Genomic DNA, 16,613 nt, shown 5'->3' on the forward strand with positions numbered 1-16,613 from the left:
CGCTATGACCTCTTCAAAGGTCACAGGGGGGCCACACACACACACACACACATTTGGGAATCACTTTATCTGGAACCTAAATTATACTGTATGCAACATTATTCAGTATATAATATATATATATATATAGTATTATTATTATTTATTTATTAATTTATAATACAATACAAGGTGAAGAGCAAAATCTAAATAAAAGCAGCAAATCACAGTTTTGTACAAAATACTATTGATGCGCTAGTGACTGACTGTCCATGTTTGTATACTTTTTTACATTTACCAAGGATACAATAAGTCATTTAAATTCTATAAAAAAAATAAAAGAATCAACATTATTTACATTATTCATATTCCAGTGCATAATTTTGAAATATCTATGACAAACCAGAACAGTACCAAATCATTTAAATATCCTCATCATTGATAGATGATGCCTGTAAGGACAACATTACTCAACGTTACTCACACACCTACATGTCCTCATAGAAATGTAAAAGGTTACACCAACAAAATGCTGCATCTTATATTATTACACAACTTAAAGGATCAATAGGTGGCCACTGATTTTTGGCAACATTTTAGATTATTTTTTTATTATATATTGACAGTAATCAATAGTAAAAAGAAAATAATAAAAAAATATGTTTGACATAAAAATGAAAAGAACCCATTGTTCGGGTAAGGTGCATGGTACTGTACTAAAACAACAACATCCAATCAAACTAACAACCAAGTCAAATGATCGCTGTCTATCCAACCCTATAGTGACAAGCATGCTTGTTATGTGCAAAACGTTGCCCAACAAAGGCCTGCTGCTAACACATAGTTGCCTGCTTGCTACCTAGCAGGTTGTGGCTTTGGAGGCATCATGAAAAGCGTTCTGATTGGGAAGGGTGTTGTCGAATTCGGTTTAAGGATTTTAAAATATTTCGACTAAGTTCTGGCCAAAATCAACGGTCGCCTCTTGCTCCTTTAAAAGCTGAAGTAGCCTGCATTCATTTGTCTTTTCACACACCAGAAACCAGGAAGACAAGTATGGTATATACTAAACTGGCCATCATGTGGTGATGATTGGACAGCGGTGCCCTGGCAGAGACATACAGGTAGCTGTTCTCTGCTCGGCATTCACTGCAGTCGGCTCCACAGAACGAACACATGGACATGTTGTTTCTCCAAGCAGATCTATACGTCCTCACTGTCCTCCTCCCTAGTATAGAGAATGAAGAAGATTATAGGTTGACGGTTCGGGAACACAATTGACTTATCTCAAACCCTGCCGTCTTTTCTCCATCCTCCAATCGTTTGTCCCAGGGACAAGCAACAGTTGTGATTGGAGGATAGAGAAAGGAGGGTGGGGCTTGACATACAGAATTCCGATACCTATGTGAGGTGTTGTCACTTTAATGTCCAAACATGTTATTGTTTTCATGAAGATTATTGTCACTGTTGTTGTCTTACGGGGCTCGTAGTAGTCGTAGATGACGACAACTGCGTCTTGCACCTTGGCCACCTTGTACTCTATAACCAGGGGTATTGTTACACACGTGTTCTCTCTGGTCACCTGAGGAGAGAGAGTCAAAACAGGTATGTACAGTGAAATGACAAGAGAGTCCTGTTGCACAGTCTGATGGATTCGTTGTCATGAAACTCATAACTCATTAGAGAACATAGCGCTTCAAACCAGCAATTAAGAGTGAGGTCAGTAGACACGAAGAGAAAGCACCTTAGTAGATGACATCCAGATGGACGAGCCCACAAAAGACTTTAGGTTAGACTTTCAACTTAAATGACAATACCAGTCTTTTTGACATGCCATGCTAACCTAATTTGTGTCACTTGTTTTCTGAAAGGTTTTGCCATTGTGATATAATAGTATCTGAGGAAGAATTTATCTTTTTTCCTTTTTAGACACTATTCATTCGGTCTTCATGACGTGTTTTGCCATACAATATGGCGCCCTGCCACAGCTCATTGGCCGCGGTTGTCATTTAATGATAATTATCTGTTAATTGATTACAATCACCTGTTGAATTGGAAAAAAGATTCTTTTAAAACCAACCAAAATAAAACCATTTTACATTTTGAGTATAGGATGCTGAGATGATTGACTGACTTCTCCAGAATGTCATCAAAGTCCTTTTTAAAGTGGCTTTTCAACTATGCATACAGTATAATACTTTATTTATTTTTGTATTGTATTATTATTATTTATGTATTTATTTTTACAGTATAATATAAATTAATCTGAACTCTATATTGTCCCAGTCAAGATAGATTTTTAATGTGTCTTTCCCTCGACAGTTATGAGTTAATTCTGGGAGTGGTACATTACCACTTTAACACATTGAGCGCCACACTCTTCCCATCTTTACTCAATGGCGTCAGCGTTATTGACCATTTTAGCGATGTTTGCAGACCCATCGTGTGTTCTGTATTATAGCTATGGAGACAATAGTATGGCTCATTTGACAGGCATTGTTTATAGTCCAAGAGTGACTAACAAGTTGATTTCTACATACTGTAGTTTGTGCGCTATTACACGCTAAACATCGCCCCTTTCCTAAATAATCCAGTATTTTTTCATAGATCGCAAGATATGACGCGTTATATGCATTATGCCCAAATCGTTCTGGTTGCTCACCCGAAACCCCAAATACTTCCAAATCAAAGGTATATACCATACATAATGTGTCTTCACAAAATCATCAATGGGGGGGGGGATTAATAGATTAATAAATCCCAGTAGATCCCATGGTGATCGCAATTACTTGTGTATATTGGGCATGGCTACCATACGGGAAATAATAGCTCTGAGGCACCAAATCTTCCACTGATTGCCATGTTGTGATCCACTCCTAGGCGGAAACAGCCGGAGTGAATCACAAGACAAGTGATATCCCCAGTCCCAGTTCAAAAGGTAGGCGATACCACCACCTGGCGAGATTCGATCATCATTGCAATTTCAACGTAGGCAGATGAGCCAGGGAGACCTAGGGAGCTCCGGCTGAGTGTTTAGAACGGGGATCAAAGTAAAAAGATCAAAGGATCTAAAAACTAGTATACTCATTTTGCCGCTCAAGTGTTGGTGGCGAAACGCGAGTATACTCGTTATTGGCGCAGAATGAGTTCATGTGAGAGGCCGTGGTTCACAATCTATTTGATGCCATGGAACCCATTTACGAAAATCTTTTTTTATGAATGAAATAGTTTTGTCGTGTAAAGAGTAGAACGATCACACAACAGGAAGGAACAGCGGCCACCCGAGGAGCGACATTGATTCACTTTGATTGGTGGAAGGAGCTTCACAGGAAGAAGCTCTACAAGAATTGGGGGATCCCCCTTTGAACGGCCCTTCTAAGGTTTCTCTCCTCCACATCGCCTGTGGTGCCTTTTTCCTATTGCTAGGTTTTTAGTGAGTTTTTCCTTACCTTCGCTGGGGAATGTCTGGGAGTGTTGCATATTTGGATTTGATGGTGGATTTTGTTCTTGATTTATTGTGATGTTTCTTCTTGACTTGTTTAAAGAAGACTTATCCAGCCCATGGGGACATTACCTTGTGATTTCGGGCTTTACAAATAAGTTTGATTTGATTTGACTCTGGTCTCAAATGCTGCTACAATGCTCAGCCACTTTGCTGATAACCTCATGCATCAATATAATGTGCAATTATTTTTTACTTGTTGATTGTGTACCTCTTTTTATTTACTTATACTTAGTTGTACTTGTGTTATTGCGCATACTGCAGACAGTTTATTGTATATAAATACCCCAACCATGGACTGAGCTGATGCGGTCTGGAAAGTGATACCGCAGCCACACAGCCAGAATCAACCGGCTGAAGAACAGTTTTTCCCCCCAAGCCATCAGACTCGTCAACAGACCCCATTGACGCCCCCTATGCTAAATGTATTGTATTGCACTGCACACTTTTTAGAACTGTATATAATATCATATTTTATTTTATGCTCAAATTATTGTATTTTTATTATTGGAAGCTGCTATAGTCGAGGGACCACAATAAATCGATTTTCACTGTTCTTGCTGTAAAGTACTGAAATAAGTGACAATAAAGGAATCTGAATACCTGCTTTTTTTTTATAAATTGTTAATTGCTTTTTTTATTCCTTTGTGCAGTGGAGCAAACGGAGAGTACGAAATCCATTGTACTTGGCAAATAAAACGATCTGAATCTGAAGAACATACTGTAGTTCTGTTTGACATTTGGTTTCTAAATCTCAAGGCACACCTGAACTGAACACTAATTGTAGAGAGTGTTTCCTCCAGAGAGGATTACGTCCCATGTGTCACCAGCAGACAGCAGAGAGGAGATTAAAGAACAGTACAGTTCACAGAGAAATGCTTACAGAGTCTAAGTAGATGATGACTTTCCCCGAAGGCGTCTCCACTTGCTTTATCACGTCATCGGTCTGGATCCCTCCCTGGGCGAGGCTGAAGCCACTGAGCAAACCCACCTCCATGACTGCCATGCCGGTCTGAAGTATACTCCCCTCCACCAGCCTGCGGAGGGTTAAGTGTGACACATCTGGATTCAAACTTCTACCAGTCAGACAAAAGATGTACCTCCTGGGCCGGGGGAGATATTAGGCATAGTAAGCTTCAGGCAGGGCTAGTCCGCTACAACATCAAATTGTACATATAATCTATGTTAAATCAGTGTTTTTCTGCATGGTTTTGGACCGGGACCCGATATAATTCTGTCATGATGTCGTGACCCAGTGCAATACAATATTTCCATCTTACACATATACATCTTATAATATGTAAGATGGACACATGGCCAGTCCATGACCCAGTTTAGAAAACCTGATCTGGATGATCTCATGTACTGTAAACAAATGAGCGAAGAATGTCTCCCAATTTTTTATTTTAACCACAAGGCTCTATCAGGGTTTTACAATATTGTTTGCTATCACCGAGCCAAATCTCTCACCTTGTGCAGATGACCAGCTGGGCAAGGTACATTTCTGCATCATCAAACTCTATGTCCAGATAGAAAGGCTCGTTCTCGTGGACGTCTCTTCTCCTCCTCGACAGCTCGCTACTCTTTATGTTGTAAAATACATCCATCTGAGGGAAGATAGGGAGATGGAGGTAGAGAAAGAGAGAGAGAGAGAGATGTGATGTTGATGATAATGTAATATAATGTAAATCAAAGGCGAAAACAAAACTTTTTTCCTCCAAAATGGCAATGGACTGATATGCTGTGATGCTTCCATCAACCCTGAGAATACAGCCTGTCAGGAGCCTGAGAATACAGCCTGTCAGGAGCCTGAGAATATAGCGTATTAAGTGACAAGCAGGAGTTTATATTCCTAGGGTCTCATACTGTCATATAATAACCATTATTTATCTACTGAGCTGACACTTCAGTCAGTCATGTAGTACTGGTGACTATGCAGCTTTGCTGGATCAGTTTGGGGGTTAATGCCTCGCTTAAAGTTGCAGAAAACTTCAGAAACATTAGCAAGAGTGAGTTCATAGAGCAAGCTCTGCATCACTTTCCAAGCCCATGCAAGCCCAAAGGTTTTCCACAGACTCCCAGAGCCACAATAATAATAATAATAAATAATATTTCCCAGCCTCTGATCGGCAGGTGGTTTTGCACATTGGAACACACTTGGCCAGAAACATCTGATTGGCCAAAAACATCTGATTGGCACCAGCAACAAATCAGATGTTTTTGGCCTGGCAAGTGTGTTCCCGGCGTTGCATCAGAGAACTAATATCACCATTGCGTTCCTCGTCAAAAACTACACACAATGTGCAAAACCACTTGCCGATCAAAGGCTGAGATTTTTTCAAACATAATTTATATATATATTTATAATTTATTTCCAAAACAAACATAAAACAAAAAAAACAATGGAAGAAGTCAAAAGTAAATAAATACATTAAAAACATAAGTCTGTGGAAAACATTTGTTGCATGTGCATGGGCTTGAAAAGTGATGCAGAGCCTACTCTATTTCTGCTGGGCTGGTAAACTCACTCTCCGAAGTTGCCGATTTCTCCGAAGTTGCCTACTGCAGCTTTAAAAGCACCTACATGGTACAGTAGCTGTGGAGGGTGATGTGTCTGTTACTGTAGTGTCACAGGATTTGGACCGGAGACCTGATGAAGGCTGCCACCAGCCTAGATGACATTATGAAGGCTGCCACCAGCCTATTAGTGTAGAGGAAACTGCAGGGATGAATGATTTCCAGTTTTTCTTTGACAAAGTGTACAGTCTCTATCATGCCTCCCCCAAAAACCGCCGTGAGCTTACTGAATGTTGTGAGGAACTTGCAGCAGTGTCTGAAGTTCTGAACAATGCTGAGAATTCTCAGCACTAGATTGGCACTATAGGACCATTAAAGCTGTATGGCAACAGTACACAGCACTCCACAAGCACTTTTCTGATGGGTCAGTTGATCCTAAAAGAAGCTCAACAGAGAGATGCATGTTCAGTGGTTTAGCCCATCGCCTCTCTAATGCAAGCTTTGTCCAGAATCTTGGAGTCATGTACGATGCTATAGCTATCTGAATTCTCTCTCTCCCTTCAAGACAGAAATATGACACTCCCTAATGAATCACACTCCCATTCTTTAATATGTAGAGTGTTATCAGACATGTCTAGCCTTAGATCTTGGTATAAGGGATTTTTTTTGTTGTTGTCAATATCGGACATTCACAGTCGTATAAAATGGGTTTCTGTATTGGTTCTGTAGGTTTCTGTATTGGTTGGTTCTTCCTTAATAGTATCCCAATCTGTGTGTTTAGTGACATAGTTTCTCATTTGTAAATATCTGTATAAGTGCTATTTGTGTTTCAATTAGCATTTGATGCCCTGTTAAAAAACAAAAAATGTAATTGCAATAAAATGATGATGGATCAATATTCTTCTCATTCTTTTCCTCCTTTTTTCAGAACGGGTTATTGTTTAATTTACATAATGATTTAATTAATCACAATTAAAAATCAACCCTTTAGATACCAGTTTTGATCATATACCAGTAACTGTTTTTTTTAAATACACTATAATTCAATATTCTAGAAACACATTTGACTTTGTTGGATTGAACAAAATGGTAAATTGGGACTGTTAACCTACAAGACCATAGACTTCCATTACAACCACTTTTGACCCTAACTGTAAGAGCAGTGGTTCCTTGGCAGCCCGGGCGGGGACTGACTCCAATTCTGAGGTGCCAAACATCCATAATAACATCATACTGTACATGTTGTTTTAGAAGTTTATTATCTTTGTGCTTACAGTAATCAAAAGTTACGGTACACAGTTGGTCTCACCCTCTGTGCCATTATCAGCACAAAATATGTCCCCATATGATAAAATCCACCATCCCCATGGCTGCAGATCCGGGGGGGGCATGTCCCCCCCAAAGTAAAAAAAATATGAATTGTCCCCCCCAATAATATGTGCTATCAAGAGTAGTGTATCTACTCCCGCTCTGTAATTCTAGTTTTGAAATACTCCTAAAAGCTTCATTTGCATATTAAAATCATTCAAATGTTCTACCGGGGGACGATGCCCCCGGACCTCCCTACTCTGCGTCCCCCCCAAACTTGTCATGAGATCTGCAGCCCTGACCACCCCCCCTGTTTTTTTTTTTCATAACTCGAGTACTGATAATGTACATGTACCTTATATGTGACAAATAAAACAAAACTTGAAAAAAATCATTAATAAAAGATTAATTCATTAATACAAATAAATGTATACAGGGTGTCTGAGCCCAAGCCCTTGGCCAACTTTCCTTGGTGTCACCAACACTTTACAGACCTAGCTTGCATGCCATCCAGATCTATCTAGGTTGGCATTCAGTCTGAGACTATAGTATGAGATGTGGTTCTCAACGTGGGGTCCGGGGACATCCAGAGGTCCTTGACGAGGTTTCAGGGGGTACCCAGAAATACAGGGAATAGTTTAATTTCACAATTTCATTGACTAAAAGTTAGCCTAATGAGAGAATATAGGCTAGTGTATAAGATCGACTATTTTGATCGGGTTTCACTTTATCCACCATCATCTTGGCTACAGTAGACAGTTGTGGAATTCTGGACAACAAAGTCTCTGAGACAACGTCATCCATTTGGGGGTCCTCGACAGGAAAAGGTTTTAGAACCACTGATGTAAACAACATACCAGTATAGGTATGGTATGTTTGACAGTGATCCATGTTTTTTGTTTTAAGTTTGTCAGTGGCGATTTGAAGATGTAGACAGCTTTACTATTCTGAACCTTTTGTCGTCATGTGTTTTACCATATCAATGAGGACATGTCCTAACCAAACTGTGTGGCTCAGGGCATGGATATGGTTAGCTCTATTGATGAGCTTTGTATGCATTACATATATACAAAGCTCTAATTATTACAAATTCGCATTGTGTTTTTAAAGGGATCAACAGAAAGCTCAGACAGTCTCACATTAAGACTCTCGACAAAGGCCGGTGAGGTGAAAACACAAGCCGCTGCTGAACTACAGTATATATATACTATACAATGACCCATTTCTCTCCAATGTCTGCTTTCAAATCCTCCAGCCGAGATGTTCTTCTGTGGTTTTCTGGGAAAGCTTGACGAACGCTCAGTGCTGCCACTGGTCTCCAATAAATCACATTACTATCACTATTAACCAGTCAGGTCAAGGTGCTGATCTTATTGGTGACCAGTGGTGGCAGCACCAAGCGTTCGTCGACTGGAGGATTTGAAAGGAGACTTGGGAGAGAAAAGGGTCATTTTATATTGTATTTCAGCCGCGGCTTGTGTTTTCACTCCACTGGCCTTTGTTGAGACTCTTTGAGCTTTCTGTGGATGCCTTCAAAAACACAATGCAAACTGCAATAATTAGTTAGGACGTTATATAACTTATATATGACAATACATACAAATCTTGTCAATAGAGCTAGGATATGATGATGAGATGTAACATGCCAGGTTTATTCAGAACTGTGCTGCTAGGATCCTGATGAGAGTGCGTAAATATGAACACATCACACCCATCCTCCATTCCCTACACTGGCTCCCCGTCTCCTTCAGGTTTGAATACAAGGTCTCCCTCCTCACCCATCAGTGCAATTGCATCCACAGCAACGCCCCCTCCTATCTAAAGGAACTCATCGCTCCCCCGACCTCCACCTGCTCCCTCCGTCCGGGATACTCAAACACACTCCAACCCATACACAAAACCCTCTGAGAGCATCTGAGAGCACCACAGTCCGTTGAGGCTTTTAAAAGGGGACTTAAAACACTTTTTAACAAGGCATTTGCCTAAATGGACCGACCAATGCCTTGTGTGTTTTTATTTTAATTTTATTTAATATAATTTTTTTTTATTTTGATCTGAATGTTTCTTCCATTTCATTGGTTGTACTTGTTTTATTAATTTTAATTGTTTTTATTAATACGTTTTTTTATCTTTACCTCCTTTCACGTAGCACTTTGAGATTGTCACAAATATAAAGTGCGTTACAAATTTTATTTATTATTATTATTATTCCAGAAAGTGACTAACTAATTTAACAAATGTCCAAAACTGACTTTGATAGCAGTACCTGAAACAGTGCAATTCCTTGACCCTCTGCGGTGACCTGTAGGTGCAACGACTTTGCCGCGTGGATCTGAAATAAACAAGGACACACACACTGTCACATAGAATAGATATGAAGTATTCTCACATAGATTGAACTGCTCTTACACATAGTGCCATGCCTGTGACCCGCCACTAGGGGCAGAGTGGCTAAGTGAGAGTAACACATCTGGCAGAAGCTGTTATCATTAACCACCAGGGATGGGTCATCCACAGGGGTCATCTGGGTAGCTAGTTTTTCCTCAAAGACAATCGCTAAACCCGAAATGCACCTTGCAAAGTAGGGCCTCGAGAGAAATCCACTCACAATTTTCCTGGCGAATAAGCCCTGTTCAGGCTAAAGACATAACATGTACCTCTTGGCGCTGATATAGCAGGTAGTTGACATTGTCAATATGAAAGTCAGCCACTGTGCTGGAAGGGCTGGTGTTCACTCGGATCCTTAAATCCATAGCCTGGTCCCGACCGAAGGCTGCGTACTTAGACATGGCCTGCAGAGCCATCACCGTGTCCTGAGGAAAGAAAAACACATTCAGAGTGAGCGAGTGAGTGAGTGAGTGAGTGAGTGAGTGAGTGAGTGAGTGAGTGAGTGAGTGAGTGAGTGAGTGAGTGAGTGAGTGAGTGAGTGAGTGAGTGAGTGAGTGAGTGAGTGAGTGAGTGAGTGAGTGAGTGAGTGAGTGAGTGAGTGAGTGAGTGAGTGAGTGAGTCCATGTGCACCAAAGAGTTCTAATAGACTGTATATCGAAGTGGACACGTGAACACACGCTCACCAAGAGTAATTACCCTTTAGTCATCAGATGCCTAGACAGCCACAACCCCCCTCCCCTGGTGTGCCACAGACCACAAACAGAACACATGGTTCTCCTCTTAAAAACCATTGCTATTCTTTTATTCTAAGCTCCTAAAGCAACATGGGGTTTGAATATTAAAATGCTAAAGGTTAAATGTCGAAATTCCTATCGCCGAAGAGGGCCTGCTGTGGTTGAAACAATGGTTCCGTTAAATCAACGGTATCGATTCGTCGTCAGGTTGTCGTATTCAGTGTGCCTGCTCTTTTAAATTTTTACCATGATCTGTAACAGATTTCTGATTTCCTCTTTGGGATTGGAAGCCTGTGGAGGGATTTAGTTATAAAACCAAAGGAAATCTTGTGACTTTCCTTGTGAAGCTTGATGGTCTTCATTTGATGAAGTGTGATGGACGGAGAACAGGCTTTCACTTTTCATTTGAGACACGACTGCTCTTAAACTTCTATAGGTCTGCATATGCTCCATGCAAAATTCACGATGCATATATCGACTGTGAATGGGTCTGACGTTGAGAGAGTTACAGAATACAAATATCTTGGCATCTGGCGTCGATGAGAAATGCAGCGGCCCGCCTGATCTCAAACCTACCGAAGTCGGCCCATGTCACCCCACTTCTTAGGGACCTGCACTGGCTCCCCATTGCTGCACGAATCCGCTTCAAGGCCCTCGACCTAGCATACCGTGCGGCAAAGGGAACTGCTCCCGCCTACCTCCAGTCAATGGTCTCTAACTACACACCCTCAAGACCCCTACGCTCTGCATCTTCTGGCCGCCTCAGACCTACTCCTATCCAAGCTCCGGGAGGGTCATCAAAGAGAAGTCGCCTATTCTCAGTCCTTGCCCCACAATGGTGGAATGAACTACCCACCCCAGTTAGGACAGCCGAAACACGTCCAATCTTTCGCCGTCGACTAAAGACGCACTTCTTCAACCATTATCTGAATTAAAAAAAGAAAAAAAGAAAATCTAACCCTAACTAACCATACTGTCATGCACTTGTCCTAATAAACTAACCTACACTGTAGCACTCAACACTTTGATGAACATTGTTACTCAGCTGATAGAGTTGTGCCCTTCCTGATGACTTGTCATACAGAACTTGTACGTCGCTTTGGATAAAAGCGTCAGCTAAATGACTAAATGTAAATGTAAATGTAAATGTACATTTAAATACCATAGACAATCCTGCCAGTAAACTGCAGCAAAGAAAATGTCTTCTTGTACGGGAACAGAACCGGCTTCCCGATGATTAGCAGGAAGAGGGTCGTTGATGCTGGTTTTCTATCTGTCTTGGATTATGATGATGCGATTTATAGACATGCTACTGCTTCCGTTCTTAAGCCCTTGGATTTTGTATATCACTCAGCCCACAGATTTATCACCAATGATAGTTATAATACTAACCATTGCATCCTGTACAATAAGGTTGGGTGGTCCACTCTGGCAGAGAGACACGATTTGCACTGGTATCCGTTTCTATATGAAGCCATTGTTGGAGATCTTCCCCCATATATCACTTCATTATTGGTCTGGTCCTCTGGACCTCATCATACTCGCTCCAATGATTAGCTTACACTTCAAACCCCCAGACTTTGGACTGAACTTGGGTAACCTGCTTTTAGCTTCTGTGCCCCCGACATGTGGAACATCTTGCAATATACATTACAACTCAATACTTTAGTATTCTTTGGACAGGTTAAATCTTTAATGACCAACCATTTCATCCCAGTCTGTGTAACGTTTGGGGTTTTGCTCTCATCTGGGAGCAAAAGCCCTAGCGCTACCCGATGGTAATGTCCTGTCTATCTGCCCTGATTGCTCTATTGGTACCGGGTCTGTTACTAGTCAGGTTGTCAGTTGTTCACTGAACATTACCGTGAGTAGTCCTGTGTATTCTTGTGAAAGCGTTATCGCTCCTTGCCACGGAGGATAACCTTGTTTCGCTATTTTGTCTGAGTCGCCATGTCATTATGATTGCCGTTTATTGCATTCATTATTTAAAGTGTTTCCTACTGTGAGTATCTGCAGCACCGTCGTGTGACGTGTTTATTATTTAGTGCGTTTTTGGAGACTTGCTTTCTCCCCTTTTCCCCTTTATTGTATAGTTTACAGTGTTCATTATTATATGCATTTAGCATGTTTTGGAGAATTGCTCTCTCCATTTGATTTTTGGTCCACAAGTACTCGAATTAAAGGAGCAGTGCTCAAATTCGAGAACAAACAACTCTCTCGTTGTGTCTGTTCTACATTGTACCTGGGTCCAACACACCTATCCAAACCGTAGCAAGTCTGCAGTTGTTTTTGATTGATTCACTTTGTGTTTTTTTTTTATCTTTTTCATTTATTGTGTACTGTATTTCTCAACATCATCTGAAATCAGAGTTGAACTCTCGGATTTTCTAGACTAAAGTTTGAATGAATTCATGATCCATTTTCAGATCATGTAAAAATGTTCACAATACATTTGTATAAAGCCATTTATTTTTTAAGAAGTCAATCTGATTCCCCATGGACTGGAAGCTATAGCCTATAGAGATATTGGAAGCAGAAAATGTCTGCAATTCTATTGAAACTGGATTGGGTCCCATGGCATGTCTCTGGTCAAACCAAAAAAACAACCATCAAACAGTTTGGAAGGCGTCTGGAAGTTGCTGCATTTGATTTTTCAAAAACGGGCTATGGGACTCCATTCTCCTCCACTACAATTGCTAACAAATGTTTATACATTTCTGCTTTTGATATCTCAAATGTAAAGCTAAAGTAGGCAACAGTGAGTTTACCTGCCCAGCTGAAATAGAGCACGCTCTGCATCACTTTTCATGCGCGTGCAGTCGTGCACCAAAGGTTTTCTACAGACTCCCAGAGGCCGCAACAGCAGCTTTAAGCTGAATGCAAAAATTTTTAATAAATAAAATATATTTCCCAGCCTCTGATTGGCCATTTGGTTTTGCAGTGTGTGTACTTTTTGACGAAGAACGAGATGGTGGTCTTCGTTTTCCAATGTGACTCCAGGAACACCCCTTGGCAGGCCAAAGACCTCTGATTGGTTGCTGATGCAGGGAGCTGATGTTTTTGGCCAATCTGGTCTGTTGTGTTCTCGGGGTCGCATCCAAAAACTGAGACCCGCATCACATTCCTTGTCAAAAAGTACATGTAATGTGCAAACCACCTGCCATCAGAGGCTGGAAAATTATTTAAATCTTTTAAATTGTATGCAGCTTATAGCTGCTGGTGCATCTCTGAGAGTCTGTGGGAAACCTTTTGTTGCATGGGCTTGAATGAATGAATGAATGAAAACTTTATTTAACAGATTGCAGAATGGGTACAATACAGTACGGCTCAATACATACAATTGTTAAGGGGATGCAGACCTGAGAAAGACGTTTGTCTTGTTTCCATCAGGGTCCCCCATTTTCAATTCATATAGACATTTATGACATACACAACATACATGACATTTATGGCATAGGGACATATAGGTATTTAGTACTGATACATTTGTGACATAAACGGTATTCAAATATACAGTACTGTTACCCCTAGATCCTGACAGAGTATATACATATGATGGGGAGGGGACTGTACATTAGGAGGGGGTGGGTGGGTGGGAGAGAAATATACATACGGCGGGGAGGGAATATATACATGCGGTGGGGAGGAGGTGGTGGGGGTTTTGGGCATTTACGGTGGCCAGTTTCGAATTGCAGCCTCCCGTAGGTGCTCTTTAAGAGCGGGTTTGAATGTGGGTAGGGATTCACATTCCTTTACAGCTTTGGGTAGGGCGTTCCACATTGTTGTGGCATAATTGCGAAACGTATTTAGTCCCTTGTTTGAGCCGAATCTGGGTTTAACATGATTTGTTGAGCTTCCTCTGGTGTAGTGGTTGTGGTATTCACTGACCTTTGGGAAGTATTTTGACATGTACATGGGTACCCCGGTCGTATAGTGTATCTTGTAGACCAGGCCCATTGCAAGTTGCTGTACTCTGTCGTCTACTCTAAGCCATCCTAGGTTGTCAAAGTGGGCAGGGGTGAGGTGGGTTCTGGGGTTCAGGTCAAGTAGTAGTCTGACCAGTTTGTTTTGTGATGTTTGTAATTTTGTTTTAAGCGCCTTAACCCTTACACTACCAAATGTTTACCCCTTTCACAGCGACAATACACAAGGTTAGCCACATGACAACCGTCTGTAGTGTGGTATAGTGAAAGGTTAACTTTCTGTAGTCTGGTAGTGAAAGGGCTTAAAAAGTGATGCAGAGCTTGCTCTACGTCTGCTGGGCAGGTCAATTCACTTTAGCTAATTTCTCCGAAGTTACCTATTGCAGCTTTAAGCTTCTTAAAAAGGTGAGCTAGCCTATAGACCGTTTCAGTGGATTTCCATTGCTAGGCAACAGCATGGGCCCAAGTTTATTTCCTGTCAGCTATTGATATTAGCAAATACATTAGGAAATGCATGTCGGGCCATTTAGAATGTATGTTGTCAAAGGTGACCTGTAAACCCACAATTATCTCTATTTCTCATATTTTCTAATTGTTCAAGTAACAAAAAGGTCCATGCAACACCACTCTGCAAACACAATGTTTGGAGTTTTTGTTACTTTAACTTGTGGATTTTCTTCTCCCTTTGCACCTGTAGTTATAGAGTTTGTTATAGAATTGATTTCAAGGTCCTGCTGTTCGCTTTCAAAGCCCGGAACCAATTGGCACCCTCCTATATCACAGATTTCTTAAGCCCTTGCACTACCTCTGTCCGTCCTACTCTCAAAACTCGAAGGCAACCGTGCTTTCGCAGTTAGAGCCCCCTAGAGTATTGAATAGCCTTCCCTCCTTACTTATCTTGTCTAGCACAGTCTCTGGAGCGTAACAGTAAGAAGCATTTTGTATAAAAGTATTCTGTACTTCTGTATGACAACTATTAAAGAAACTTGAGAAACTTGAAACTCCTCCGTCAGACTCGCCCCATCTGTCCATTCTTTCAAGTCTCGGCTTAAAACATACTTCTATTCACTAGTGTTTGAATCTTCTTAATGGGTTTTGTGCTGCTTACTGTATATATAGTGTATATATCTCTTCTATGTACTGATCTTTGTATGCCTGCCTGCTTTACCGTATTTTTAAAGCCTTGGTCAACTCTGTTGTTTTTAAACATGCTTTATAAATACATTTGACTTGACTTGAAGTATATTTTGGTCCGGTGTGCAGATTTCCCTTTTACCACTGGTCATATTTTCTAATTCCCATCTGTGTTGGAAGTAATATTACATTGTCTTGAAATCTCTGTGTGGCTTTAAAGTAACATGCCAACATTTGGGGACATTATCTTACCGTCTTCTCCAGAGAGAGACAAGAAGATAGATACCAGTTTCCTCTCTGTGTGTTCAGTAGAAAGCTATCTGGCTGAACTTTAGCCTAGCTTAGCACAATGAATGGAAGCGGACAGTGCCGGTTAGCCTTCGGGAGAGGTATTAGTTGGACAATACCTAGGCTAACCGGCACTGTCTGCTTCCATTCATTGTGCTAAGCTAGGCTAACGTGCAGCCAGATAGCTTTCTACTGAACGCACAGAGAGGAAACTGGTATCTATCTTCTTGTCTCTCTCTGGAGAAGACGGTTGTGTGTTCCTTTAACTGTGCCTAAATGACCTGTTTGCTCTGACCTGTGTTGAGCCAAATCCTCCGTTAGAGTTCCTCTTCTCGCTGAGCCACTTGAGGAGCGGGACGCCCTGCGCCACCTGTCCCAGCCTGTGCAGAGCGAGCAGCACGTAGGCGGCCATCTCTATATCTGTAGAGCGGGGCTGCCATGAGGCAGACAGGCCTGTGTCTGAGGAGCTCCAGCACGGCACACCATCTGCATACAGAGAGGAGACAACTAATGTGTGAAACACAATGTACCACATAGCAACACCTCGGGGCAATTATCACCTGAGGATCAGTATGATGTAAACAGAAGGATTTGAGGGGTTGGGGTGCAAGGATGTGACATCCCCCTGTTAGGGTGAGGGTTAGTACATCCCCTCCATTTTAGGCAAAATAATAACTTCCTGGGCGCCTGTTTGTGACTGCCCCACTGCTCATAGGTGGTTAGGATGGGTCAAATGCAGAGGAATAATTTCCCCCAATAATAAATGAACTGAACTGAAGTGAACTTAACTAAAATGTCTGCCACCCTCCTTGGTGCCCACTGAAGACAGACAATTCATAGTAT

General features: G+C 41.3%; 1 protein-coding gene across 1 annotated transcript in view; it reads right to left on the bottom strand.

Moving 5' to 3' along the window:
• Positions 1-414: 414 nt before the first annotated feature.
• cd109 (CD109 molecule) overlaps positions 415-16,613 on the bottom strand; it is a gene marked incomplete at both ends in the record, with an annotated part of 33,702 nt that continues 17,503 nt past the window's right edge. Inside the window, 7 exons of the mRNA XM_084314252.1 lie at positions 415-431; positions 1,456-1,558; positions 4,362-4,515; positions 4,949-5,085; positions 9,570-9,635; positions 9,961-10,116; positions 16,066-16,256. Of these exons, the coding sequence (XP_084170378.1) occupies positions 415-431; positions 1,456-1,558; positions 4,362-4,515; positions 4,949-5,085; positions 9,570-9,635; positions 9,961-10,116; positions 16,066-16,256 (824 nt within the window). The remainder of the gene's footprint in view (positions 432-1,455; positions 1,559-4,361; positions 4,516-4,948; positions 5,086-9,569; positions 9,636-9,960; positions 10,117-16,065; positions 16,257-16,613) is intronic.

The sequence above is a fragment of the Notolepis coatsorum genome (genome assembly GCF_963971535.1).
Source record: "Notolepis coatsorum genome assembly, chromosome: 5".
In the NCBI taxonomy this organism is placed as follows: Eukaryota; Metazoa; Chordata; class Actinopteri; order Aulopiformes; family Paralepididae; genus Notolepis; species Notolepis coatsorum.